Source organism: Anolis sagrei, chromosome 5 (assembly GCF_037176765.1).
Source record: "Anolis sagrei isolate rAnoSag1 chromosome 5, rAnoSag1.mat, whole genome shotgun sequence".
Taxonomy (NCBI): Eukaryota; Metazoa; Chordata; class Lepidosauria; order Squamata; family Dactyloidae; genus Anolis; species Anolis sagrei.
In genome coordinates, this window is record NC_090025.1 from 49,378,236 (window position 1) to 49,406,197 (window position 27,962).

The window sequence follows — 27,962 nt, forward strand, 5'->3', positions numbered from 1 at the left end:
TTCATCATAAGATGCTTCTAACATTTAATTCTGTGGCAGATGGCTCTTGTGATATTTTTGACAAGAAAACTCCTAGTGTTAGTGACAGTATCTTTTCCCCTGACAAATCAGATGCATTATTGTCATTTAGGACTGCTGCCACTTCTTTTTTTCTCTCCCTTTCAAAAAGCTATAATAACCATGTGTTAAATCTAATCCTTGCTTAATAATGTAACAATGGCAAATCTGAATGCATGAATAAAATGCAGCAAAAAATATAGTAAATAATTGCTTGTAACTTCTTTACTATGAAAATCTGGGATACCTACATTGCCATATAATGTCATTTGAATCTGCATTATCTGGTCAGTGCACACCGATATCGTGCAGATAAACTGATTCAAATTGCATTATGTGGCAGTAAACCGGGGGGGGGGGGGGGGGGGGACAAATAAAGATTTTATAACATCTTAACATTGATTCCAAGGAAGCTCCCCAGATCCTAGACTAGTGCCTGGCAGCTGTGATGGACTGGATGAGGGCCAAAAAGCGGAGGTCCTCCTGGTCACTTGTGGGGCTGATCAGGGTAAAATGCTCGATGGGGTTACATTCCTCCTGAGGACACAAGTCCGCAGTCTGGGGGTCCTCCTGGATTCAGTGCTGACACTTGAATTTCAGGTGTTGGCAGTGGCTAGGAGGGCCTTCACACAATTAAAACTTGTGCACCAGCTGCAACTGTACTTTGAAACCGCCTTAGTTACATCTAGAATGAACTACTGCAGTGCACTCTACATTGGGGTGCCTTTGAAGATGACATGGAAACTCCAGTTAGTGCAAAGGTCGGCAGCCAGATTACTAACTGGGGCTAGCTATAGGGAGCATACCACACTCCTGTTAAGTCAGATCCATTGGCTGGTGTCAAGTTTCTGGGCCCAAATTAAAGTGCACGTTATTGCCTACAAAGTCCTATACGGTTTGGGTCCAACCTATCTTCGAGACCGTATCTCCTTCTTTGAACTGGTCTGGGCACCAAGATCTACTGGGGAGGCCCTCCTCTTGGTCCCATTCCCATCTCAAGTATGGTTATGGGGATGAGAGAGAGGCCTTCTCGGTGGTGGCCCTTCGGCTTTGGAATGCTTTCTGTAGAGAGAGAAGGTTGACCCCCACTCTCCAAGACTTCCAGACACATCTGAAAACATGGCTTTTAAAACAAGCCTTCAGCCATATCTAATCATTAAATTCAAGGACTTCATGATTGTTTTCACTTTGCACTTTATGGAACTGACATAGTATACAGCTTGCTTATATTTTCAGCCTGTTACATTTTAGTAGGGGTTTAATAGATTGTTTTATATAATTTCTCTGTATATATTTTTTATTGTTCTGTTTTATAGATTCGTGTACCTACTGTGTTGTGTGAGTTGTCAGACTTTGGGGTGCTTTGTGAGCCACCCCAAGTCCCTTCAGGGACATAGTGACAGGATACAAATAAAGTTTATATAAGTTTATTTTGTTTGTCAGTAATTCTATCTCTGAATAAAATTATAATAAAAAGCTCTGTCAATATCTAAATGGAATGTATATGTTTTAAATATTAGATGTCTAACGTCTAACATAATTCTGCCCAAATTCTTCAACAATCTGGCACAAATTCCTTCAGGGTAGACCGGCTGTTAACAGATGGTACTTTTGACTCCCAACATCTCACCTTGTTCTGTAGTGTGAATATTTGTGCATGTTTTTTGGAGACTTCCTATAATTTCAATATTTCTTTTCAAGCCAAACTGCATACTTGTCATAAATGTGTGCATTTTTTAGAGCGACAATTAGAAAATCTTTTTTTTCAATTTACAAGTTATTACTCATGATAATTTTTAACTATTTTTGAAAAGCAGTAGGTTTCTTAATCCAACTTTTTGAAACTGATATTGTGAGAAAATAAAATCTCTTTCTCTAGCAATTTGACACTGATGGGACTAGCACATAGCACAAAATGAATCTGTAAGGTATTTAGGAAAAGTGGACCACAAGAATACATGACAAATATTTGCATTAGTTGAAACTGATGGGTTTTTTTAAAAAAAAATCTTGTTCAAAGGACAAATATTCATTTTTATTTTAAATGACATGCTAACATTTGCATTCCAAGCCCTGAAGCACTTCCCCTTAGCATCACTGAATCCTGTATAAGCAATGCAAAAATTCCCCTTCTTAAGCAATAACATAAATATTGACAATCACCCAGGAGAGAAATTATTTCAGCAAATTGGTGTTGGCTTTCTGAGGGGAATTAATAAATGGTACATCAGATTTTTTTTTCCGTTCAATGGATGGAGATCCTTTGAGATTAAAACCATGTGTTTAAACACTCAATGTTTATGCAAACTATGACACATACTGCATAATAAAGCATATAATCAAATTCGGGAGTTTTATGTGCAGAAGATACATAAAATATGGACATAAACATACAGATTTATTTTAGAAGCAAAATACTTCCTTAGAGAGAGGAATTATGTTGATACTTCTCTTTTACTGTACAAATGCTAGCAATATCCCTTGGAGACTTTGTTTTGGAAACAAAAAAGTTGATTCACAGCACAATCCTACACATGTGTCCTCAGAAGAAAATTTCAAGGAATTGGGTGTAGGAGTGTAGCTTCAGACAGTTATTTCTAATATGCACTCTTTATGAAAATATCAGCCTTCTCTTTCTTCAACTTGAAAAGGGCTACAATCCTAGCTTACATCATTTTTGTAACATGCAGTTCCTTTGTTTTGTCCTCTGAGGCTTCAATTCACTAAGCAAGTCAGTTATTTGTAGTGTCTCAGAGCTGAATTACTACTAGTTTATGATGATCTAGCTGATCTATGCAAAACTGAGAATATTAAAGTATGTTTGCAACCAAAGCTAATGTAATCATATGTGACAACTGCTGAAGTTGCATTTTTTTCTTTTTATAATTCATTTGTGTTTCAGCTAAAATGTAATCCTCTTAGGTTAAACAGGTGCTGGTGTGGGTATATGAAAATATGTGTCAAGGTGATTTCATATAGATAACTCTTTCTAAGTAAGGTAAAGGTTTCCCTTGACATTAAGTCTAGTCGTGTGGAGTGGTGCTTATCTCCATTTCTAAGCCGAAGAGCCGGTGTTGTCCATAGACACCTCCTAGTTCATGTGGCCAGCATGACTGCATGGGCACCATTCCAGAAGTGGTACCTATTGATCTACTCAAATTTACATGTTTTTGAACTGCTAGGTTGCTTCTGCCAACCTAACAGTTTGAAAACATGCAAATGTATGTAGATCAATAGGTACCGCTTCGGCGGGAAGGTAACATTGCTCCATGCAGTCATGCTGGCCACATGGCATTGGAGGTGTCTACGGACAACGCTGGCTCTTCAGCTTAGAAATGGAGATGAGCACCAACCTCCAGAATCGGATACGATGGGTCTTAATATTGGGACAACCTTTACCTTAGGTTGGCAGAAGCTGGGGCTAACAGTGGGAGCTCACCCTGCTCCCCAGATTCAAACCACTGACCTTTTGATCAATAAGTTCAGCCACTCAGTGGTTTAACCCCTGTGCCACTAGGGGCCCCCTCCCTTTAAGTACTACACCCACATTTTCTACTTTTTCCAACCCCCCCCCCCCCTCCATATCACTGGTAATACCCTTCAATGGTGTAAATGATGTTATCTGATCTAGCATGTTTGGTTTGAATGTTATATTCAAACACATTCCAAGCTTTATGTGGTACAATCTAACCTTTTCTTAAATTACTTACACCTGAAAGAACACTATTTTTTACCTCAAAAGTGTATTACTTGATATAGCTTACATCAACTTTTTAACTTATTTTGCTGAAGTGTAATTGTAGTCCTTTACTTTCTCTCACTCATTGTTTGTACTACCCATCAGTGCTATTTCATGTTGAGAAACTTCTGATTAGGAACAATGAGTGGAATATCCTGTTTCACTAAAGGGTCGATTGCAGCACAACAGCCCAGACAGCTATGGATAAATAAGATCTCTGTGTGTGTGTGTGTGTGTGTGTGAGAGAGAGAGAGAGAGAATGTGATGTAGAAATTTTTCAGTAGACAAAATAGCATTGAAAAATTCTACTTTGCATCTCTGAATACACCAAGTAGTCTTAAGCTCTGGTTTTGGTCTCAGGTGGCACAGCTGATTAATAAAAAGGTGTGAAAATGTATTAGTCCAGGTGCTAATAATCTCCAATCAAGTAAAATTTCTCCTTTATATTTGGAATATTCTTTTTGAAGCAAAGTGGTGTCACACTTTGAAAGATGCTGTAAAGGGAAATGTCTCAGAATATTTTGAAGCTATGATTTCACAGTGACTTGAATACAGATGGTTCATGCAGAAAGAAGGCAATGTGAGTTGCCTGTTGAGAACTGGCATATTTAGCCTGTGATGTCATAGATAATGTCTTAAATGCAAAGATATACCCATGCAAAACTCTGTACCACACCATGAATAGAAGAGGTCAAAGGAAAATACATTCATAGTAACAAGTCATATGTAGCCTTATAACAAACACATACACACACACACAAATAATCCAGCCATGGAAAGGACAATGTCATAGCCAGGTTACCGTATTGCTATCAAATACACACACACATAATAGTATAGAATCTGAAAACTAGGGTCAAGAATAGGCATAGGCAAACTTCGACCCTCCAAGTGTTTTGGACTTCAACTCCCACAATTCCTAGCAGCCTACCTGCTGTTAGAAATTGTGGAAGTTGAAGTCCGAAACACCTGGAGGGCCAAAGTTTGCCCATGCCTGGTTAAGAAGGTTAAACTCACCAGCATGAAAGCATGTGTATGCACATGCATCTATTTACACGGTGTTGAACATTCTTTTTTGGCCTAGATTTTCAACAGTTTTAATCAATGGTTCTTTCCATTGACATTGAGAACAATAGATGTAAAGGACCCCTGTTTTTCTAAAACCAAGTTGTGTAGTCTTAACTGAGTTTTTTTGTAATGTGAAATAAGTTACCATGAATGTGGACGTAGCAGATATTTCTGTAACATCTTTATATTATAATGTATTTTATATAGCGATCCTTGGAAGGGCTATACAGGAACTTCAGAAGGTGCATAGTGCAGTACTGTTTCCTTTGCAGAGGAATGTCAGATTTTTCTGTTTGTTAGATCAGTAAGGAACATTTTAATAACTCTGTTACATTACAGTTCCTTGTTGTCTTTAAATATAACCTGTAGGAACCTTGAGGGCTAAAAATTGAAATGAAATGTGTAGGTAGGTACATATTGATGTGCGCTGTTATATCAATATGCTTAACATGCTGGTGAGCAAATTCCAGAGTCCATGCTGCTGCTTTCCTTGTGCTTCTATTTCATGAGGCCACATTTAACTTGTTGCTATCCATTTCTTTTCCTCTGAATTCTTGCGTGTGTGGTTTTGTACAGAGCTTTGAATAGGAGTATCATTAAACATTTGATATAACCAAAGGCGGCTTTTATTTTTGCAACAGTTTGTTATTTATAATTGACCTATATGTTTTTCTACAGAGTTTTGTTGTGATGGTAAATTTCAAAACACTGTGGGAAAGTATAATGTAGCTTTGTATGCAGTCGCTCCATTTGGTAAGCATGTTACACCATCTGCCTAGGCAGCTTAATAGCCTCCAGTCCTGGACTGACCCTGCCCACTCAGGCTGGCGATTTGCTTCTCCTGGCCTGGAAAAAACTATATAAGAGGGAATCCATACTTGAGAATGTGGCATGAGTGGCCCTTTGTGTTTCTGTATGTGTTCTGTTGTTTTTCATAGGCTCAATTCTCAGTTTTTCCTGGTTTAAAAACACTGATTGAGCATACCTCATACTACTGTATGTATGTGGCCACCCATCAACTCAGGTTCCCTGTGCAGCTGGCTTACTCATCAGCATGAATGAACATGTTTGTAGTCACTACTGTAAACCGTATAATATTGCTGATCTATTATGAACAAGATCCAGTATCACTAGATTTGAGTATTATGCTAGGAGTCTGGGAGCTCATTCATCCGTGAAAGTCACTTTTTGCAAGTTATATTCTCAGACTTCGAAGGAGGCATTAGCAAAGGCCTCTGAATAAATTTTGTAAAATAGGAAAAAAAGCAAACACAAAATCTATAATAGACACACTATACGTTAGGCGTCAACTTGAAGGCATATTACAAACACAGCCGTGAAAGATGTATTATTAGGATTTGTTCAATATCCGACATATTGAATGTATTGTCTTGACTCAAGACTCTGGAGGATGAAGCATCTTCTAGGATATTCCAGGTTGAATCTGTCGGTCTATAGCAGATACATGCAGCTATAAAGAGAGTGGTAGCATTTCCCCTTTAAAACACAAAAGCAGTGAAAATCATCTGTCCAAATACAGAATAATTGTAATTTGGAAAAGCTTTAGAGGTAAAAGGAGCTACTTAAAGATAATTAAAGCTAGATACATAGTTACATATACACACCTTTTAATAGTTTAAATACAGAAACACTCAAGTTTTATTGGAAATAAAGTGCTAATTCCTGTCTGCCTTATTTGGCACAGAATTCGTTCACATCAATCATGCTGTTTGGTTATAAGTTGATAAACTGCCTCCTTATTTTATTGATGTAAACTATACATAACTGTCAATGTAGAAGTATGAACTGACTTGGTATTCTTTAGTTTCATATCCAAATATTAACCAAGACTGGCCCTGCTTAGTCTCAAAGATCTGACGAGATCTGGTGGCTTTTGATCCCACTGAAATGGATGAAAATATGTCAAGTAATACAAAGTAGTGACTATAATGCAAGAAATATAATATATTTATTTTCTCTTCTCTATCTTCTAACCAGGTGAAAGCTATGTATGTGCATCCAATGAACCATTTCGGAAAGTTGATTACACCAAGAATGTTAATCCAAATTGGTCTGTCAACATAAAATCTGGATCATCTCGATCTCTTACATCTTTGTCATCATCAAGAAGTGATTTGAAGGAGAGCAAGGACTTCATTAAACCCAAACTGGTAACCGTTATACGAAGTGGAGTGAAACCACGGAAAGCTGTGAGAATTTTGCTGAATAAAAAGACTGCTCATTCCTTTGATCAAGTGTTGACTGATATAACAGAAGCTATTAAGTTAGATTCAGGAATAGTCAAGAGAATTTGTACACTGGATGGAAAGCAGGTAAGAAAAATTAATAGAAATTCTTAATGGTCTTTATTTTCAGGATTTGAGATGCACCAAACCTAAATCATGTATAGACAAAAACTACGACATTAAAAATTTTAATTCCCTCTTGGTGCAGAATTTTTTGATTAGCAAGTAGGGAGGGAAGTAAAGGCCATTGCAGGTCTGTTGTGTTGACGAATGCAAGTTTCTGATCCCTTCTTCCAAAAGCCATTTGTAAATTCATCCTGAATTATCTGGAAGATACCCCCCTTTTTTAAATGAATATCTATATTCTACTAATATGAAGGTTTTACTGGATACAACAATATTGCAATGAAGGCATTACTATTGCCAGCAGAGCACCAAAGTACGGGAGAAAGTAGGCAACATGGGTTTCTGATTCGTTCTATGGTGGCACTCCATGGTCTCAGTGGAGTGGAGGGGACATCCGTCCTCTGCTGTTCAGGTCAATGGTGCCAGCCAGGCTACTAAATTAAACAAACTTTCATATACTTTGTGCACATCAATGGGTAACAGTTAGTGGTTTAATTAAAAAAAATTACTTGTTTTCTGAATGACTTATTCTGATCCTTATTTTGCTCTGTCAGATTTTCGCACATAAACTTATGGCTCTCAGAAATATACACAATACTATGTGTCTCTATGTGACTTCAAGTCATCTAATGATGACTTATGACAATCTCATGAATTTGGCAAAGAATTACCTTCCTTTGAAACATGGCCCACAGCATCTGGGATTCTTTGGTGGTCCCCCTTTAAAGGAATAATCAGGTCTTACCATACACAATATTAGAGATCCTTACATTTTCCATGGTAATATAAACTAAGCCGTGTTACAAACAAGCAAATGTTTCCTTCCAGATGATCTAGAGCTAACCCTTTCCATCATTTATGGTGTGTCTGTCAAATCATCCTTATAATGCTAATTTTCATTTAATTTTATTGAGCAATGCAATATATCATCTACTTTCTTAACATTTAGATATTTTCTTCCTTTCCTAATGTAATGCCCAAATGAATTTCCATACATTGTGAGTCAATTCTTATTGTAGTTTTACATGAGACTGATGGACAATATAAAGTTGGGCAGACAAGGCCTTTCCAATTACCAACTAATTGAAACTGTTTTTCTAATAGAGTAAATTGCTTGTGCCTCCAATTTTGCTTATATAGCAGTTTTATAATGTTACTGTACTGTTGACAGAAACTGAAAAGATTTCTGGGCAGGAAAAGCATTTTTTCAAATAATTATGTTTTCCTTTTTTAAAAAAAAATCTGGAATTCGTTTTCTTTAAAAAGTTATATGTTTTCTTTGACCATGTAACAACTATGAATGTTTAAAAAATATTGGTTTTGTTTTTGTTTATCATGACATTTCCTGTGAAATATCAACCATTTTCAGTAAATGTCATATAGATTTAAAATGAAATATCTTAATCTACTGGGTACTTTTTTAAAAAAAGTAAAAGGTAGTCTGTGAAACTTGCAGTTTGGTGACATCAGGCAGAAATATGTTCTTTTTCTCTAGTTTGGTATAAAGTATTTTCCATTGATTATTTCCATAAAATCAGTTAGTCAGTTAGTGGCAATCCTGTATGTTCTTTTCTAAGAATTATTCAATCAATAAGAGTTGCTTCTGATTAGTCAGGCAGAGGACCCATTGACATGTGCAACATACCCCCAAATTGGCAAAACGTTGCTTCTGGGTGTCCACGTGATGCACAGGGCCTTATTAAGGCTGCAATCTTGTAGTTAATAGGCACAAAATTCTTCCCTTGAAAATGATTTGTGTTTATGCACTAAGGTTAAATACTTGAAAATTCTCCAGGGAACTCTGAGCATTTGATTCTAATGGCTCAAGGAAGCCAATGCTAGTCTTTGGATGGGGAATACCACTTTGGGAAGCGGAAAGCAAATGGTAGAGAGGGTCTAGTGAACATGAGAAAGGTTTGTGGAATCTCAGTTTGAAATGTTTCTTCAGTGCTTTTCCCACCATAAATGATCGGTTTGTAATGAAGGCCACATATTTCACTGAAAAAAATTAGATCCTTATAGTAATATTTGATGGCAGATAACAACAATTAAGAGACATTTGGAGAGTCCATTTTCCTATCTGTTTGAACCAACCAACTAATACCTTGGGTAAAGATTTACTTTATACTGTATTGCCCTAATTCTTCTATTATCACATATGGTAATGCTAAGGAGCCATACTATATGGTGTTAGTGAATTGTTTTTATCAGCTATTTCTTTATTTGTGATATTGTATTTTAACTGAATTGTTTTAATAGTTGTCTTAGTTTAATTCTATTTTAATATTTACTTTCTGTATATTTTAATTGTATAGTATGCACAGGTTGTGAGCCATATTTGGTTTTGGTTCATGAGATAAATGCAGGGTATAAATAAATATAATAATAATAATCGTCATCATCATCACTGTCATCATTATGCAGATGTTGGAGTGACAGGAAATCATGTAATTTTATGCAGATTAAAAGAATCAAGATTAATTCTAACAATATTTAACAGTTAACAATGTTTCTTTCACTGTTATCTTAAGCATCTGATTTTGAAGAAAGGTGAAAAGTATTTTATTTGGCTTGATTATTGTAAAGCCCTTTCCAGTTAGCTTTTGACAATCTTTTATTTAATTTGTTTTAGTATGCTTCGATAATAGAAAATAGAATAAATTGCAGATGGGTAGGATGTTGTGATGACTTACCATCTGCTACTCTAGGGTGAAATCATAAGGTTTTGAATCTAGATTTTGAATATCTGTTGCCTCCCACTGAGTTGGACAATTTGCAGACAATTAGCTGGGAAAATGTTTCCATTGTTTTTCCCTTGCAGCTGGCCTATGCCTATTCAAGATCTGCATAATCAGTTTATTTCCATTGGCTTTATTCAGTTTTTGTGTGCTACCCTGTTTTTAAGGTAATGTTGCCTTTTTGTCTTCAGATAGGGCTGAGATTTTAAAGAACAGCTGCTAAATGTGACTTTTTGGGGCGCTTTATGAAGTCATTGGAAGAAGTTGTATTTTGTAAGATAATTAAATTTCTTGAAGTTGGCTTTTGATTTTCCAAGCCTGACAAAATGAATACATTAAAGTATAGTTTTAAAAAATACTACACAAACTTAATGTAAGTCTCAATATAATTGATATGTGTGTGTGTGTATGCATGTATGTGTGTGTGTGTGTGTGTATATATATATATTGAGAGAGAGAGAGAGAGAGAGAGAGAGAATAGAAACAACAACTGCAGTAGGGTTCCATAGTCTGAGTAGAAAACACACGTGTTTATATTAGATGTGAAGTTTAGGGAGCACCAGTTGTTTTTTTTTTTTTTAAAAAAACTCTGTTGACATGTGCAAATTAATACATGTTTCATCAGTGCAACAAATTATCTTTGCTTCTAAAAAGGATTTGCTTGGTTTTTAACTTGCATTTTTGGCTATTTCTCGTGCACTTTAACTTTCATTGTAGTGGTCCATGATGCAAAACATGGTGTGTTTCTCTTTTAATGAATCCAGCCTTTGTATTGTGTTCAAACGCTGTAATTCCTTTTGCTTTATTTTGTTGGCATGAGCATACATTTGTCACTACAATAACATGATTTCCCTACTCATGTGAAATTGTGTTCTCTTTCAGAAAGTGATCTTAATTTACTTGGAGTAATAATCAATGTCATATGATATTGTACTTAAATCCATTTAATTTTTGAAAGAAAAGATACCAGAAAGCTTTTTCTACTACATCATGCTAGTTGTTCCAACAATAAGTGTTAAATGGGAAAAATATGTTTCACTGTTGTTCTTATGGTTCACTATAGAATCTAAGGAAAGGACTACAAGGGCTGTCTGGTCCAATTCCTTACCATGCAAGAATGCATATCTAAAACACTTCTGAAAAATGCCCATCCAACTTTGCTCTGAGGTAGTCCATTCCATGGTTGAACCACTCTAACAATAAAGTTCTTCTTAAAATTTAGGAAGAATCTATTAGTTTGCATTCTAATCTCTGGAGCAGCAGAAAACAAATTTGTGCCATGTGACTACATATTTTAATGGTTTTTATATATGTTTTTATATTGTTATGTTGACTGTTTTTAATCTTACTTTTATGAATGCATGGCATTGAATTGTGCCAATCTGTAACCCACCTTGAGTCATCGTATGGTTGAGAAAGGTAGGCTATAAATGTCGTAAATAAATAAATAAATGTTCTAATGAGATCCCATCTATTGTCAAAGGCTTTCATGGTCGGAATCATGCAGTTGTGCCAACATTGTTTTGGGGAGGTTCTAGTTATGTGAGCTAACTGCACGGGAGAATTCCTATGCATGTTATTTAGATTATCAATGCAGGTAATCTGGATTTTACATGGCAGTATAGAGGGAGCCTTGGAGGCCTTCCACAAGGCAGAAAATCCCACAATATCTGCTTTGAACTGGGATATCTAAGTTCACATTATGTTGTCAAAGGCTTTCATGGTTGGAATCACTGGGTTGTTGTGAGTTTACCAGGCTGTATGGCCATGTTCCAGAACCATTTCACCTGCATCTATGGGAGGCATCCTCTGAGGATGTGAGATCTGTTGGAAACTAGGAGAATGGGGTTTATATATATGTGGAATGTCCAGGGTGGGAAAAAGCTCATAAGTTACATTGGGCTTCTATATCACACTGTTCATTCATGGTTAGCTTGTGGTCTTCTAAGATTCCTAGATCCTATTCACACATACTACTTTCATTCTAGGTGTCACCTGTCGTGTATTGGTGTACTTCATTTTTCCTGACAAGAATGATCACTTTACATTTATCCCTGCTTTGTTTTGCTCCACTCTTGAAACTACAACTGTTTTTCCCAAAGGAACTGACTTTCAATTTGCAGGTTTCTAAAATCCTTTCATCTTTCTTATTCTTTGTCTCCAATTCTGTTAAAAACACTGCTGAGCATAGCTAGCAGAACATATTTCAATCACAGCACACTCAGTCTTGGATCATTCTATAAGCATTAGTTTAAACACCAGAATAAATCATAACCTAAATGAGAGATTCTAGCCTCTATAACTGGAATCCATGATCCCTCCCTCACTTCAATATCTGAAAAATTCTTTAGTCTCCCGAAGCATTACGATGATTTCAAATTCCTAGACATCAGTGTAACTGTTTGTACAAAGACATGGGGAAACTTCAGCCCTTTGGGTGTTTTGGACTTCAACTCCCACAATTCCTAACAGCCAGTAAGCTGGCTGGGATTTCTGAGACTTGAAGTCCAAAGCATCTGGAGGCCAAAGTTTGGCCATGCCTAATTTGTACACTTGATTTGATGGAATAGGATATTAAATTTTATAATGCCCTATTCCATTCTATACATTTAGCTGTGACTTCACCCACTACAATGTATGAGGCATGCAATTTGTTTAGAATTTACAAAGAATGCATGTAACTTTTCTGTACCGAAGCAAAAATAACCTTCTTACAACCCACCCATGCCCTTAACAGATGCATTATGCAAGATTTGTCATTTGATTGCACTGGAGTCTACTGTACTGAAATCACAGAGCAATAATTGACTAGAATTTGTTCAGCTTTCCTATGGCTACTCTGCCACTCTGTAATGCCTCTCTTTGCTCAGACATATCCAGATGTGCAGGAACAGATTTAGTTTACATGGCACTTACTTACTGCTTATAAAATTAATTTATTACCAGTTCAGGTCCTGTTTTTCATCTGTACCAAATACTATTTGTATATCAAAATATTTTGAAATACATTTTAAAAGTGTAGTGCTTCTGTATTGATGAAGCAAATCAATGTTCATCAATACCTAGCCATCACTGTTAAGTACTTCTTTATATAATTTTTCCTATAAGAAAATGAAATAATAATCATTAAAAGGACTATCATTTAGGGATAAAACAGTTTCCATCTGTCAGTTCCCTAGGGAGGTATGTAAAGAAGTGCAGGTAAAACATGGTTTGGCTATGTACAAGATGGACGATAGAGGAATTTCTAGGATACCGATAGCCTTTGATGTTTTTCTTAGAAATAGACATAAAATTTCTAACCTCTCCAGAAACAAAACAAAAAAGTTGGTGATTAGCCTTCAAAATCTGTGTTTCAAAGCACAAGTCATATTTGGCAAGACCCATCTCCAAGACAAAATTGTAATAATATGTTTCTATATCCAGTATATATCCAGTATATTGTAAAGAAGATTATCAGCAGAATGGAGCCAAAATGGCCAAGTGGAATAGGAAGAAGTGCAGTTATAGCTTGCTTTCTCCAAATAGTTTTTCTTCTCTTCCCCCCCCCCCCCCAAAAAAAAATCCCTATCAGTCATCCTGCAGCCATTTCCTGCCTTGGAGTAAAAAGGGAGAATTACAAGCTGATAAGTCATGAACTTATTTTGGGGAAGCATGAACAGTTATTTTCTACCTTCACTTATCATATTTCAGGGCCATCATATTTCAGCAACTGCATAAGAACCCATTTAAAATTTCTTAAGATAGAAGTTGCCATCATTTTTGAGTCATTCATTCTCTGTCCTTCCTCAAACATTTTATGTTTGCTTAGAGAAAATCACAAAATCTGTAGGCTACCATGTGACAGTGATAGTCACATAGAAAATCCTAAAGATGTCCCTATACAATAGACAAAATTGGTAACAAAATCGGAATAATTCTTCATATTTTCAAAGGCTGACGGGTTGTCAGATGGAGAGCAAACTGAAATCTTGACCAATTTAATAAAACTTAACTTGTTAGACACAAGGCAGATGTGAATTTTGCAGCAGGAAAGGATGATATATAATGAGTCGTGTCCCATTATGTTTAATTCATAATGGCACAAGCGACTGTCCTCTGTTACAAGCAAAAAAAAAAAATTGATGTGTGCACCAACTTAATGTGTGCTTTTGTTTTGGAAAATAGGAATAGGGCTAACATGGGAAATTTTCATCAGCCAGACTATATCAGTTTTGGAATATATATATATATATATATATATATATATTCTATCTTGATAGCTGAAAGGTCATTTTGTAGAGATATATTTGCCTGCATAAATTTTTGATTCAGCTTTGTTTCTTATCTGTGAACTTTACAAGTGTCACTTTACATCACAGTACTTGCCAAGTCAATAATACCATACCCAACTTAACAGGCAGGGATGTTGTGGGGGCGGGCGCTCTCTGACGCCCACTGTATTGCAGGGCTCCTTCCTCCCAGAGAACCCTGTACCGTGTGTGCTGCTGATGTGCCCTGGGTCTGGCCAGCCAATCTGGGGCAGGCTCTCCCCTTTACCTTGATTGGCTGCAGCAGGGGGAGCAGAGGGAAGACGTCTTTCCTCCAGTCCACCTGCTGCACATATAAGGTGGAGCTTTTCTTTATATCCCTGTCACAACTTGGGGGCAGTTGATATGGCCCCTGGATCTGGTATGGTTTGCTAGGAGACACAGTGGTGAGGTGTCACAGAGCAGATAGAATGGGAACCTGCCCCGTGTCCTCCCCTATTGCCTTCCTTGACTCATTGGTCAGCAGCGGATACCTTGATCCAGAACCCATGTATGTCTGCTGACCCTGTATTTCAGTTGTTAACAATAAACAAGTTATGGCCTTTGGTTATCCCAACTTCTTGTGTAAGAGTGTTATTTGGCCAGTGTGTGGGGAGTGTTGTCGCCCTTGGCCACACAAATAGATGTTTCTTGTACTTTTTATATATTATTAAAAAGGATGTGAGTGGGATACTTGGAGAGATAAGGATTACCACAGGTTTTCTGGATTCTTGTCCTTCCCAACTGATGAAAGTACTACAGGGCAGAGAAACTGGCTAATTGGGTAAAGGGAGGAGTAATACATGTCCACAACAAGGAGATATACCTACATGTCTAAATGAGAAAGTTATTAAAACATGGTTTTAAAATAACCTCCCTAAGCCTAACCATAGTTGATAATTGCAGGTTAAAGAACCCCTTATCTGGAATCCCACAATTCCAAATGCTCCAAATAGAAAGTCATTCACATAGGTGGCTGAGATGGTTTCAGTATACATAAACTTTGTTTTCATGGACTAAATTATTAAAATATTGTATAAAATTACATTCGGTCTATGTGCATTAGATGTACAAGAAGTCCTCAAGTTACAAACACCTGACTTACAAATGACTCATATGGGGTAGGAAGGGAGATTTCCTTCTGAAAGAGTTATCATGGGGGAAAGGTGTCTCCACAGAAGCTTCCTCACCAATCCTTGTTTCTACAATTAGCCATCATTTGGAGCTGCCTCTCTGGGATGGGACCTGGAGATATTGTTTCACAGTGGCTATTATACTTCAAAAGAAAGTTCAGAATGTGGTCTAGGAGTGAGAAAGTCCTGTTTGATGTCCTTGTGATGTTCCTTAGGTTTCTGTATTGGCTCCCTCACATTCTATTTAACCTTTACATAAAACTTCAAAGTGAGGTTTTCTAGATATTTAGATTTTGGTGATACAGTATATAGTAATGACACCCAGGACTTGTTTCTCTGTTTCATCTAAATCTGAGAAAGCTGTTTAGTTCTGAACCAGTCTTTGAGTAAATAATGGATGAGAGAGAACAAACTGAAATTTAATCCAAACAAGATGGGAAAACTCCTAGTTATTCAGAAGGCAGATTAAGGAGAGGAATTCAGCCTGTACTGGTGATAGAGTTTCAGTTCCCTGGAGAGGTAGGTTTGCAATCTGGTTTTATGTCTTTTTTCAATAATGAAGTGAATGCTCACATATCTGCAGAGGGTAGGAGTGCATTTGGACAGTTTGAGCCAGTGTACTAACTGTGTTCTTCCCTAGAGATTGTTGAAATGGAAAAGGCTTTATGATTGTTTAACTAATGTTGTTTTAATGTATTGTAATATATGTTTTTATCTTGTTATTATAATTGTAATTATTGCGGCATCGAATCATTGCCATTGTTAGCCGCTCTGAGTCCCCCAGCGGGGGTGAGAAGAGTGGGGTAAAAATGTTGCAAATAAATAATAAACAAATAACAATAAATTTCTGAACCAGCCACAGTGATATAGAGAAGCCATTGAAATACACAAGCATGTGGACAATTTCAACAGAAATGAGGAAACCATGAAAATGAACAAAATCTAGCTACCAGTATTAAAAAATTCTAAAATTACAACAGCACAACAACAGAGAGGAAACAAGCAAGGACTTCTAATCACCTCTCAACAAAAGTTTGCTCTAGGCACTGTCAAGCCATTATATGCTAATTAAGGTGGTCAGTTGAAACATTCACACCTAGCTCCAGCAAACAAGTGTCCTTTGTCTCATTCCACAGATATATAAACCCTTTTTCCTAGTTCTAACAGACCTCACTACCTCTGAGGATCCTTGCCATAGATGCAGGTGAAACATCAGGAGAGAATGCCTCTAGAACATGGCCATATAGCCCGAAAAACCTACAACAACCCACCGATATATTCTTTAGTTGGATCCTGTTTGACCTATCTGGAATTTAGTATCCATAGGGAAGGTTCTTCTCTCACTTGCCATCTTTACAGTTACATATGTTGGGGAAATGGGAGTGTGTGTTTTTATTTTCAGACTGTGGAATACCCTTCCCAGAGAAATTAGACTAATGGCCTTGGTCATATCATTCTAGATTCATTCGATATCCTGAAAAAATGTGCCTAGAGGAAAGACTAAAATAATATTTTTCTTTTAAAAAGAAATAAGAGAATTGAGTAGCCATCTAAAATGACATCAGTTCCTGTTACAATAATAATTGAAAACACTAGGTCACTGCAGAAAAAGGTATAGGAGTTAAAGGGAAAGGTCTGCATCCTTTTCATTCTACACCTTCATTAATTTTTATCAGCTTCAAGCTACACTTTTGAAAATCCCAACATTATCACCCCCTTTTATCATGATCTCTTTTTCATTCTGTTTAGGGACCTCTTATATTATTTAACCAAAATATTACCATGTACTTTGTAATTTACCAAATTATTTAGGATTGCTTTGATGGAAGATCATCTGCCTTTGAGCTGCCCTACTTTCTACCTAGAATTTCCTTACTGCTATTCTACAGCTATCATTCCTTAAAGCTAAATTTCCTTGTCCTGCTTCACCCTCCTCATGGTTATTCGATTACATGGTTGGGTGTGACTTGTAGAAGAGTCAGTAGGTCTTTCTATTGACATAATTATAATTTGCTCTTATCCCTGTTATAGTCAGAAAGCCAGATGGCTCCACAATTTTCAGCTAACATTCATATCTCTCTTGGTTTCTATCATTAGCACATTCAGGAATGATTATTATTTCACATGTGTAGGAAATAATGTGTGAGTTTCCATATTTTAATTAACACATGGTACCATATCGGTCTATGGTGTGTTTTAATGTGTGTGTGCATATATGAATGTGTAAGAGAGTAGCTTCCTCTGCATAAATAAGGACATATGGTTGATGTTAGTTGGGCTTTCCAAGCATAGTTTAATTTCGGCCTCACACTGACCCTCAAAATTAATCAAATATGCATTGAGATGGGAAAGTCATTTTAATGTTTCAAAAAAAAACAGCAGAGTCTTGAGGCAACTTAAACTCTAAGAACTTGATATTAGAATTTGTGGGTTGTAGCGTATCATCTGACGAAGTAGGCTACAATCCATGTAAACATGTTGCAATTACAACTTGCTAAAAGTATCACAAGACTTTGTTTTTAAAGAAGACCAATTTGTTGCATGATAGTAAGTTTGGGAGTAGAATTAAGCTCAAAACATCCTCGTACATAATAATGATATACTATCATCTATAGACAGTTATATATTAATAAATAATGAGTTTTGTAATGTCTGGCACTTGTCGGCATATAGTATTACAACCCTTGGGAAAAGATGTGGAATAACCTCTCTGGATTTTTGTAATGATATGAAGGACACATGAGTGGGTGGTCACATATGCATAGTTTGTTCCGATAAATGTGGTTTTGTTTAAATACTGTTTTCAGTTCTGAAATAACTTTACATGCTGCCAGTGTGGTAAATAATCTTATTCTGTTTTTGGATAACTATTTCTATATCTAAATAAAGTTCCAGACATTTTCAACCAGATGGACATGATCTTTTATTGGTTTTGTGGAGAATGTTAAATTGTGGTATCTGTTGTCCTTTCTAAACTTCTGTATGCACTAAGCAGTTGTAACCAAGCCATTTTAATCTTCAGGATTTCTATAATGAGACTTTGGGTGCATCAGCACTATAGAGTTGATGCAGTTTGACAGCACTTTAACAGTCATGGCTCTGTGCTATGGAATCCTGAGAATTTTAGTCTGAAGAAGCACCAGCACTCTTTGGTAGATAAAGGTTAAAAATTTGTAAACCTACAAGTCTTTTGATTCTATACCACTGAGCAATGAAAGTGATGTCAAACTGTGTTAATTCTACAGTGTAGATCAGTGGCTCATAACCTGTGGTGTGGATCATCAGTGGTCCACAAGAACTAAAATATGGTCTGTGGCCTCACCGTTACTACACTGTTGCAATGAGAGTGACTAGTATCACAAAACCCTCTTATAGTACTGAGGATGATTAAATATGGTTTTCTGTGGGCAAGCGCATGGTGACTATTGAACGGCATATGTTCTGGATCAGAAACTACTGCTGATGTGGTCCATCCAATGCAATTTTCTGAATTAGCACCCCAAATAACAAAACCGAATCTAAAGTTGATCAAAAACTGATTTGTAAGCCTTGTAATGTTGGAGATTGGTCTCTGGTCAAAGTGGTCCCTGGTCAAGTGGCCCCTGGTCAAAAAAAGGTTGGAAACCACTGGTGTAGATTCACCTTAAGTTAGTCTGCTTCTAGGCACATTGTCAAGATTTTCTGATCATCAGACAGTCCAGCAATGTTTGGATGTGCTATTTATGTTGAATTTCTTACTAATTATTTCATTCTTCATTTAATTGATAGATCTTGTGAAAAAAAATGGGCCTTAGTATGCCTGCTTTCTCTTGGGTGGATTCCCATTTATGCTCATAATTCTGTGCAAACAAACAGTTTAACCTAAAGACATAGAAGTTGTTTTACTGGATCAATTCTGCTCACGGATCTTGGTAACTATCCCATATTTTTTTTGTTCTTCACTTAAAATAAGTACCCCAGTAGCAATACATATTAAAAATATCTCGGGGCATTTGTGCAGCAATGTAACATTTTATATGTTATATGTGAGGGGCTGCAGGGTCAAACCACAATCCCTGTCACCTAGCATTAATGGATTGAGTGTAGATATTTGAACCAGGGAAGCTTATGCCCAGAGCCTTATGGAAGCTGGGATCTAGCTTTCATGGATAGCTCCAGTCTTTGTGTTTTCTGTGTATAAGCTTTCTTGGGCCGGATGTCTGTTAGATTTGTCTATATGTTCTCTTATGAAGGTGAATGTAGATAATTCCAACCCAAGCAAATGTTAATTGTAATCTCCTTTGAGTTTGTATCACTTATATGCACTCCCAATGCTATGAAAGTGGCAGTTTTGGACCTAAATGCAACTAGAATACTCTTGGGAATTATTAAAACTACCTTGATACCCATATTTACTTGAGTATAATGTGCCATTGATATCAATGTACACCGGATGAGCAGGCAGCGGCTTCCCAACTAAGACCTCATTCATGAGGCCTTCAAAACCAGGGAGAGATTTTGAAGGCCTTGTAAAAGAGGCCAGTTGGAAAGCCATGCCCTCTATCAGGCTGAGGCTGGCAAAGTGTGCATTACAATCAATGGTACATTAAGTTTGCCGTGATCGAGGAGCACAGCCAGGTTTACATGCATGATTCTAACACTCCATCAAATCTAATTCTCACTTCACTTTTGGCATTAGTCAAAAAAGGTGAGTACTAGACTTGAGTCAACATGGTATTAACTATATTGGCAACAAAATTAAGCCTTAACGACACAACAATGCAAAAGATGAAAATATTAAAGCTTTCTGTGTTAACATAAAAAACATGTAAATAGCTTTTTATTTATGGAAAATGACAAATATGTCAACTCACATAACATTGAAAGATACACAAAGACCCCATTATCAGATCAGGTTGTCCATCTAATGTAGTATTTTTTTATGCAGATTGGCAGCAGTTTTGCATCACCTTCTGCCTGGTTACTTTAATTCAAGCAGCTAAGAACTGAATTGGAACTTTGTGTATGCAAAGCATGCACTATGCTCTTCCTAATCATTTTTTAAATATTAAACGTAGCTTTGAATGAATTGATAGTTTCTATACTATTCACAATTTTAAAAATTGAAACTGCATATTTCTTTCATTCTCAAAATCTCTTAGGGACACATTTGTTTTAAATCAATGCATTTTATAAATTGTAAAATGCAGCTATTGTTAGGAAGTTCTGTTTCTTTTTTGTCCTTTTTTCACGACTACAACTACACTACTGATGGTGAAGGACAAGAATTATTTTACATTTTAATGGTTTAAATATTTGATATAATTTTGCAGTTTATTGGGCTGGTCAATTATATTAGGAATCCTTGAATATGGGTTGCTTTTCTTGGAGATTCTTGAGCGATCAGCAAGAGTTCCTTTTAAATACATCTTACATTTTAAAGTAGGCTAAAATATTTTACATTTATTCACTAGCCTCTTTGCTTTTATTCTGTCAGGCTTTCAAAGTGATCTGTCTATTGGTAAATTCCATGTTTATCATTGATTAATATTTTAAAACAGTTTAACACCCTGCTGTCCTCAGAATCTGATGACAGAATGGTTTGCTCTTGGGCAGAAAGGATTGGCAATAGAGAATTCATTAGGCACCCATCACTGTTCATTAGGCACAAATTGCGTTGCTTCAAGCAAATAGCTTGGTTTCAGCTCCTATATAATTCATTGGTTTAGTATTTAAGAGCATACATTAAAACATCCACATCCTTTTCTCATCCTTTCATCCCACCCAGGTCCTCTCACAGTATTGCATATGACGCTTTGATAGTAAACAAAGCTCAAGCTGGCCCATCAAGGATAGGGTTTCAGCTGCCCTTTTCACCTCACTATAAGCAGGAGGCTGATAAGATAACTTTGTCTAGGGCTGTACTTGTTGGTGGCAGATGGGAAACAGGAAAGTTAGGGTTAACCTTTTTCTATAGTGGGTTTCCTTGTGATTTGTACTTTGAATTTCAGGCAGTTTTGCTGAACAATGGCTATGTCAGTATTGTGATATGATGAGAGGATGAGGGCATTGTTCTTTTAATTTGAACAGACGGATGATGGTGATTACACATACTTTATCTCTCTGCAAAAAATCACTTTCTTTAAATGTCAGAGAGACAGGAAACACACTGAAATGATTTCTGCTCAAAGTGGGTCTCTACCCCAAACAGGGTCTCCTTAGCTCAGTGTTGGGGACATGAAAAATTTGGCAACAATACAAGGTTTCTGAATGCCAATCATTTACACAAATATGTCAGTAACAACGTGCAGTGTTCTCAGTGTACAGTGCACCCATAGCCTTTTTATGTCTGTGAGCTGCCCTGAGTCCTCACGGGGAGATGGGCCAGGATGTAAATAAAGTGTTGTTGTGCCCTGCAAAAAATACATCACCTCCACTCCCCAAAAAGCCTGTTTAGCTAGCAGCCTGTTTAGCAAGACTTACAAATGCTGATATATTTCAGTAAATGTATGCATTTTATACCTATTTTATATAACTATGTTCCTGAGGTCATGTAAAAATTTCTCAGATGGAAACGGGTTGTGAGTGGAAAAAGCAAGGAAACCCTACCCTGGAGGATTATTGACACCTATTTTACTGAATACAACAAAATAGCTACAAAGGTTGTTCTTTCATTAAGTATATACAGTACTTTCATTTCAACTATATCTGTTCCGATTTGATAGAGTGTGTTTCTCCATGAGCTGCGTATTATTATAGCTCACTTTTACACACATTTCCAACCATTATTGGGTGTACTATACACCCAAACTTCCTTTCCTTTGTCTGTTAAACTGAACATTTCCTCCTTCTAAATGTTGAAACATATCCTGTTTTCTTGATGTTAATATTGTCCAAGGCCATAGGTGGCATTAATTCTCATACAAAATAGAAATTCACTGTCTTCTGTGGCTCGATATTTTACTACAACTTGCCTCTAGGGTCAAGGGCTTTCATTTCAGTTGAGGCTTTCTTCCCTTTGAAAGAGGAAATGTCATCCAGTTTTTTGTCTTTAAACAGTACAACCTTGTTTTCATTTTCTTGGAAGAGAACCAGATTAAAGACTCTGTCGTGATTGCAACTTGGAAGCAATGTAGCTTTTTTGGAATGGATCCACACACGAGAGCTTTACATGTAAATTCTTGAAATCACAGATTTAGATGTAGAAAGCAAAGAGACTCATAATGTATAACCCTTAAACATCCCCAGAGCAATATACCGTATATATACTCATGTATAAGACAATCTTGTTCAAAAGCTAAGGACAGGTTTTTGGACCAAAATTATGGATTTGTATATGACATATAGATAAGTTGAGGGTCATTCTGCAGAGAGGAGAAAGCACTAGTGTTGCCTTGTTGGTGAGCAGTTGTCCTTGACCACTATCATTATTTCCCATTTAGGCATTAAAAAGGCCGGAAGAAACCCCACAATGAAGAGAGTAGGTGGTGTTGGTGCTTCATTTAAGTTCTGGAATAGAGTTCTTGCTTTTCACCATTCCATTTAGAGAAGGGCATGGCTCGGAAATTGCAATTAGTACAAAGGTCAGCAGCCAGATTGCTAACCAGGGCTATAGGGACCATACCAGACCGCTATTAAAGCATCTCCACTGGTGTCCGACAAGTTTCCAGGCCCAATTCAAAGTGCAGGTTATTACCTATAAAACCCTATATGCTTTGGGTCCAACCTATATTCGAGACTGCATCTCCTTCTATGAACCACCACAGGTGCAATTGGTGGGGATGAGAGAGAGGGCCTTCTTGGTGGTGGCTCCCTGGCTCTGGAATTCCCTCCCTAGAGAGATTAAATTAGCCCCAAATCCCAAACCTTCCATTCGAGCCTAAAAACATGGCTATTTAATGGGCCTTTGAACTGGAGTAATGCACTGTGTACAAGGGTGTCAAGCAAGGCTTCATTCTGACCCCTTTGCTGTTCAACTTCTATATAAACTCCATAGTGGACCAGCTTCAAAACATGGACTTCCACCCCCCAAAGCTGGCGGGAAGACACATCTCCATCCTGCTTTATGCAGATGATGCTGCTGTGCTCTCTAGAACACCCATTGGGCTCAAAAGAGCTTTGAGAGCATTAATACAACATTGCAACACAGATCAGCTCCAACTCAATTACAATAAAACCAAAAACATGGCTTTCGCTAATAGGCCCAGGACTTACTCTTGGAGCATAGATGGTCATAAAATTGAACAAGTTACATCCTTCAAATATCTAGGTGTAGTTTTCCAATCTAATGGTAGCAGAAGAGCTCATGGGGATCAAGTATCCAACACCGCGCAGGGGAGCTCAATTGCCATTCTTAAATATCTCAGGACAAGAGGGGGCCACTTCACACCGGCAGCGCTCAAGCTGTTTGAAGCCAAGTCATTAGCCCAACTCTTGTATGGTGCTCAGCTGGGCCCCTTCCCCAGTTTTGCCCCATTAGAGGTGGTTCAGTCCAAGTTTCTGAGATCGGCCTTGCAGGTACCTAAATGCGTTTCTAATGCCACCCTGCGACTAGAGACGGGTTTTATGAGAGTGGAGGCCAGGGTGTGGGTGGCCATACTTAACCTCTGGCTCAGACTGTCCCGTGCACCCCTTGGCCTTGCCCCACTAACCATGGAGGATGACTTCCAATCCACATGGAAGCAGGCGGTAGCATCCAAAATCTCCTCGTTGGGATTTTCTCCAGGTCTACTATTAGCTATGGATTACAATCAAGCCAAAGCAGTTATTAAACAACGTATCACAGACACAGACCGCCAACTAGATCTGGCCTTGGCTCCAACCTTCCTTATCAGTGAAGACAGCAAATACCTTGCCTCCCCTATGGCATATTTAACATACTTAGAGGTTCCTATTCATCGAAGGGCTTTCACCCTGGCCCGATGCCATGCTCTCCCATCAGCTGTATCGAAGGCCGAACCAGGATTTTTAGGTTTGGTTTTTTTGACTAAAATTTCTAGTCTTATACATGAGTGTATAGGGTACTAGTGGTGCCTGTGTTTACTTGCTTCCTTCCCTTATTGTTCTGCATTATCTTGTATTTTCTGTTACTGTGTTACTTTTAAAATACAGGCAAACCTATATTACCTTCCAAGTCATAAAATGCTGGCACTGTCAAAGAAACCCTCTATCTGTGTTAAATGGTGGAATAGAGAGATGAAGGGCAGTGAACCAAGATGCTGAAAGAATGCTTTAGCAGTCTGTCAATACTGTTTTTGTGTGATTGGGACACTGTGAAGAATATGGTGTGTTGGCTATATACAGAGTGCTCTAGAATAATACCCTTGCATGGGAAGGACAGATCTCTTTTAGGATTTTTTTTTAAAGAGGAAAAATTAAATATCAAAGATGGCATCTTTACAGCAAGAACATTCCTTTTCAGTATAGAAAGGGAGTATTTGTGTTGACGAGTCAGGATAGGAAACAGTTAAATATTTGCCTTGTCACACTGCTTAGCTAAGATGAGGTGAATTAATATTTCTCCTGAGAAGCAGCCTATGCAGACATTTATCCTTTATCATGAGGTTATTCTAAAGCTAACTGGATGTTGGGTGGAGAGAACAGTTATGTCATTCAGCTTGATAATAGAATCAAACAAATGCTCAGTGCTACATGTTTCAGCCTACAGATGGTCTTACTGTAAGTTCAGCCTTCTTTTATCTCTGGTTTAGCTGCCATGACAACTGCACTGCTTTCAACTGCCTTGTACAAATGATCTTTGAGAAAGCTGAAAGTCATTGATATTCTGAGTGTTTTTCTACTGCAGGGAGTAACAAGCCTTCCCTGTATTCTGGCCAATATTTACTACTATCTTGGAGGGCATAAATGCAAATGTTATCGTTAGACAACTGGAATGAAAAGGGTGGGAGGAATTAGGAGAGCATCCTTAGTAAGAAACGAGTTAAGCAGTAAGCCATACTGGAAACATGCATTGCTGAATAAATGTGCATATGATTGCACTGTATGACTCCGTGCCATGCGCATATATATATATATATATATATATATATATATATGACAAGTGCTTATTTATTTATTTGGAACATTTATAACCCATCCTATCTCGACCTCCAAGGAGGAACTCAGGACGGCTACTAACAGGCAACAATTTGATGCCAAAACAATAAAACACATCATAAAATACAATCAAATGCCTAAAAAATAAATATCAATGTACATTAAAACAGTTCTTTCTTTCTTTTTTCATTGTGGTTTCATTTTTCTCTGCCTCCCTTCTGTAATGAAAGTCAGAGAGCTTTTGTTTCTTGAGGCAAATAAAGCCTATTAAATCTTTATCTCATTTAAGTCTTTAGACATGCTTATTGTTTGTCTTTTCAGAAATAATTGCTGGTTGGTTTTATTGTTGGGTTCTTTTCTCTTTTATTTTAAGCAAGGCTCTTCTAGTTTTCATAGACCATCTGCTGTTGACATTGTGCTATAGAAAAAAGCCCTACCACTTACTCATAATTAGCATGAGATCAACTGTAATGTAAAAACCAATGCCTTGAGTCCTCACATCCATGGCTAAGACATAGGTATATTAGGAATTCAAGATGTAGTCAAAGAATAGATTCTCCGCCCCACTGCCAATCTCTCAGTATCCAGACACAGATAAGGGCTTCTGCTGACAAAATTTAGTACAGGCAAGTCCCCAAGTTACAAACAAGATAGGATCTATAGGTTCTGAAGTTAAATTTGTTTGTAAGCTGGAACAGGTTCATTTTAAAATGTAAGTTCAATCATATATGTGTGTGTGTATATGTATATTTGTGTGTGTGTGTGTGTGTAGGTAAAGATTTCTCCTTGATATTAAGTCTAGTTGCATCCAACTCTGAGCGGTGGTACTTATCTTAATTTCTAAGCCAAAGAGCTGGTGTTGTCCATAGATGCCTCCAAGGTCACATGGCCGACATGACTACATGGAACGCCATTACCTTCCCGCAGAAGCGGTACCTATTGATCTACTCATATTTGCATGTTTTCAAACTTCTAGGTTGGCAGAAGCTGGGGCTAACAGTGGGAGCTCATCCAGTTCTGCAGATTCGAACCACCGACCTTCCGGTCAGCAAGTTCTGTAGCTTAGCAGTTTAACTCGCTGCGCCACTACAGCCCCTATATATGTGTGTGTGTGTATGTATACACACACACAGACACATATATCTATATACACACATATAGTACATACATATGCTTTGGATAGCATAGGGACGGGTTAACACCCCTGTGATGTTTATTTTGCTGTCTTTCCCTCTGTTCCAAAGATTTCACCTCACTTTCTGTCCCTGTGATAATTGGATTTTGATAAATTGGACTTGTTGTGGAAACAGGATTGTTGAGAAAGCTTCAGCTGAGACGCCTTTTCCCCATGATAACCCTTCAAGGACTGAATTTCTCTTCTGAGTTGTAGATTTCCCTTACTTCCTGATGTCTCACCGCAGTTCTTCATTATGAGTCATTTGTAAGTAGAATGTTTGTAACTTGGGGACTGCCTGTATAATATTATGACTGAAGTTAAAGAATTGAAAGGTTGGAGGTTATCATGGACCTTTGCTCTTCATGAGATATAATTTTTGCCCATTTCAACAATCTACCATGTTTCTTCTTTAATCAACTGGATTAATGTGCTGACCTCTTTAACCTTAATCTCCATTATCACTGATTCTGATTGTAGCAATTAACAAAAATCAAGGTGAGGTGAATACATATCAGGGAAGGATGTAAAAATATATTTTATCCTTTTTACTATGTCTCGGGTAACCATGGCAATTATTACTTTTTTAGATGTTTTTTTAATGGTAATTCATCCACAATGTGTTCATTTTACTGGTATAATTATAAGAAGTGGCTTTTGGGTTCAGCAGTATATTAGATAGAGCCAGTGTGATGTAGTGGTTTGGGCATTGGGCTAAGACTCTGGAAAACAGGGTTCAAAACTTTGGTTGGCCATGGAAACTCATTGGGTGACCTTGTTCCAGTCACACACTCTCAATCTCAAGAGGAAGGCAAAGGGAAACCCCCTCTGAACAAATCTTGTCAAGAAAGCTCTGTGATAGGTCACCTTAGGGTTGCTATCAGTTGAAAATGACTTGAAACCACACAACAAGAAGTAGAGTAAAGCAGCATATGTTTGATATAAGATATAAATATGGGGATCGAATTAGCTGGGGAAAATTCCTGAGTTAGCAAAATAAATTCATAAGGCTTCACTTAAATTGACATCTTTCTGTAGAGTTCTTCTAAAAATGCATCAGGACATGGAAAGTTAATGTTAGATGTCTTTCAGTCATACTTCAAAAGGCATGTTTCTGTTGTTTCTGTTGTATATTGCCTTGTTTGGATATTCATAGTGCAATTTTATACAAGTGTGGGAAAAACCATGGAGTTTACTACTGGAGCTTGTTCTCAAAGAAGTGTGTATAAGATTGAAGGGTGGGAGGAATTAGGAGAGCATCCTTAGTAAGAAATTAGTTAAGCAGTAAGCCATACTGGAAACATGCATTGCTGAATAAATGTGCATATGATTGCACTGTATGACTCTGTGCCATGCA

The 27,962-nt window shown here is 37.3% G+C and overlaps 1 protein-coding gene across 5 annotated transcripts in view; it reads left to right on the top strand.

Moving 5' to 3' along the window:
• DCLK2 (doublecortin like kinase 2) overlaps positions 1 to 27,962 on the top strand; it is a 99,771-nt gene that overhangs the window by 16,733 nt on the left and 55,076 nt on the right. For all 5 annotated transcript variants that reach the window (XR_009631633.2, XR_009631634.2, XM_060778860.2 and 2 more), the window contains exon 2: positions 6,863 to 7,197. Coding sequence is in view for 3 of the 5 variants with exons in the window: in XM_060778860.2 (XP_060634843.2) it covers positions 6,863 to 7,197 (335 nt within the window). In the remaining 2 variants the exon portion in view is untranslated. The remainder of the gene's footprint in view (positions 1 to 6,862; positions 7,198 to 27,962) is intronic.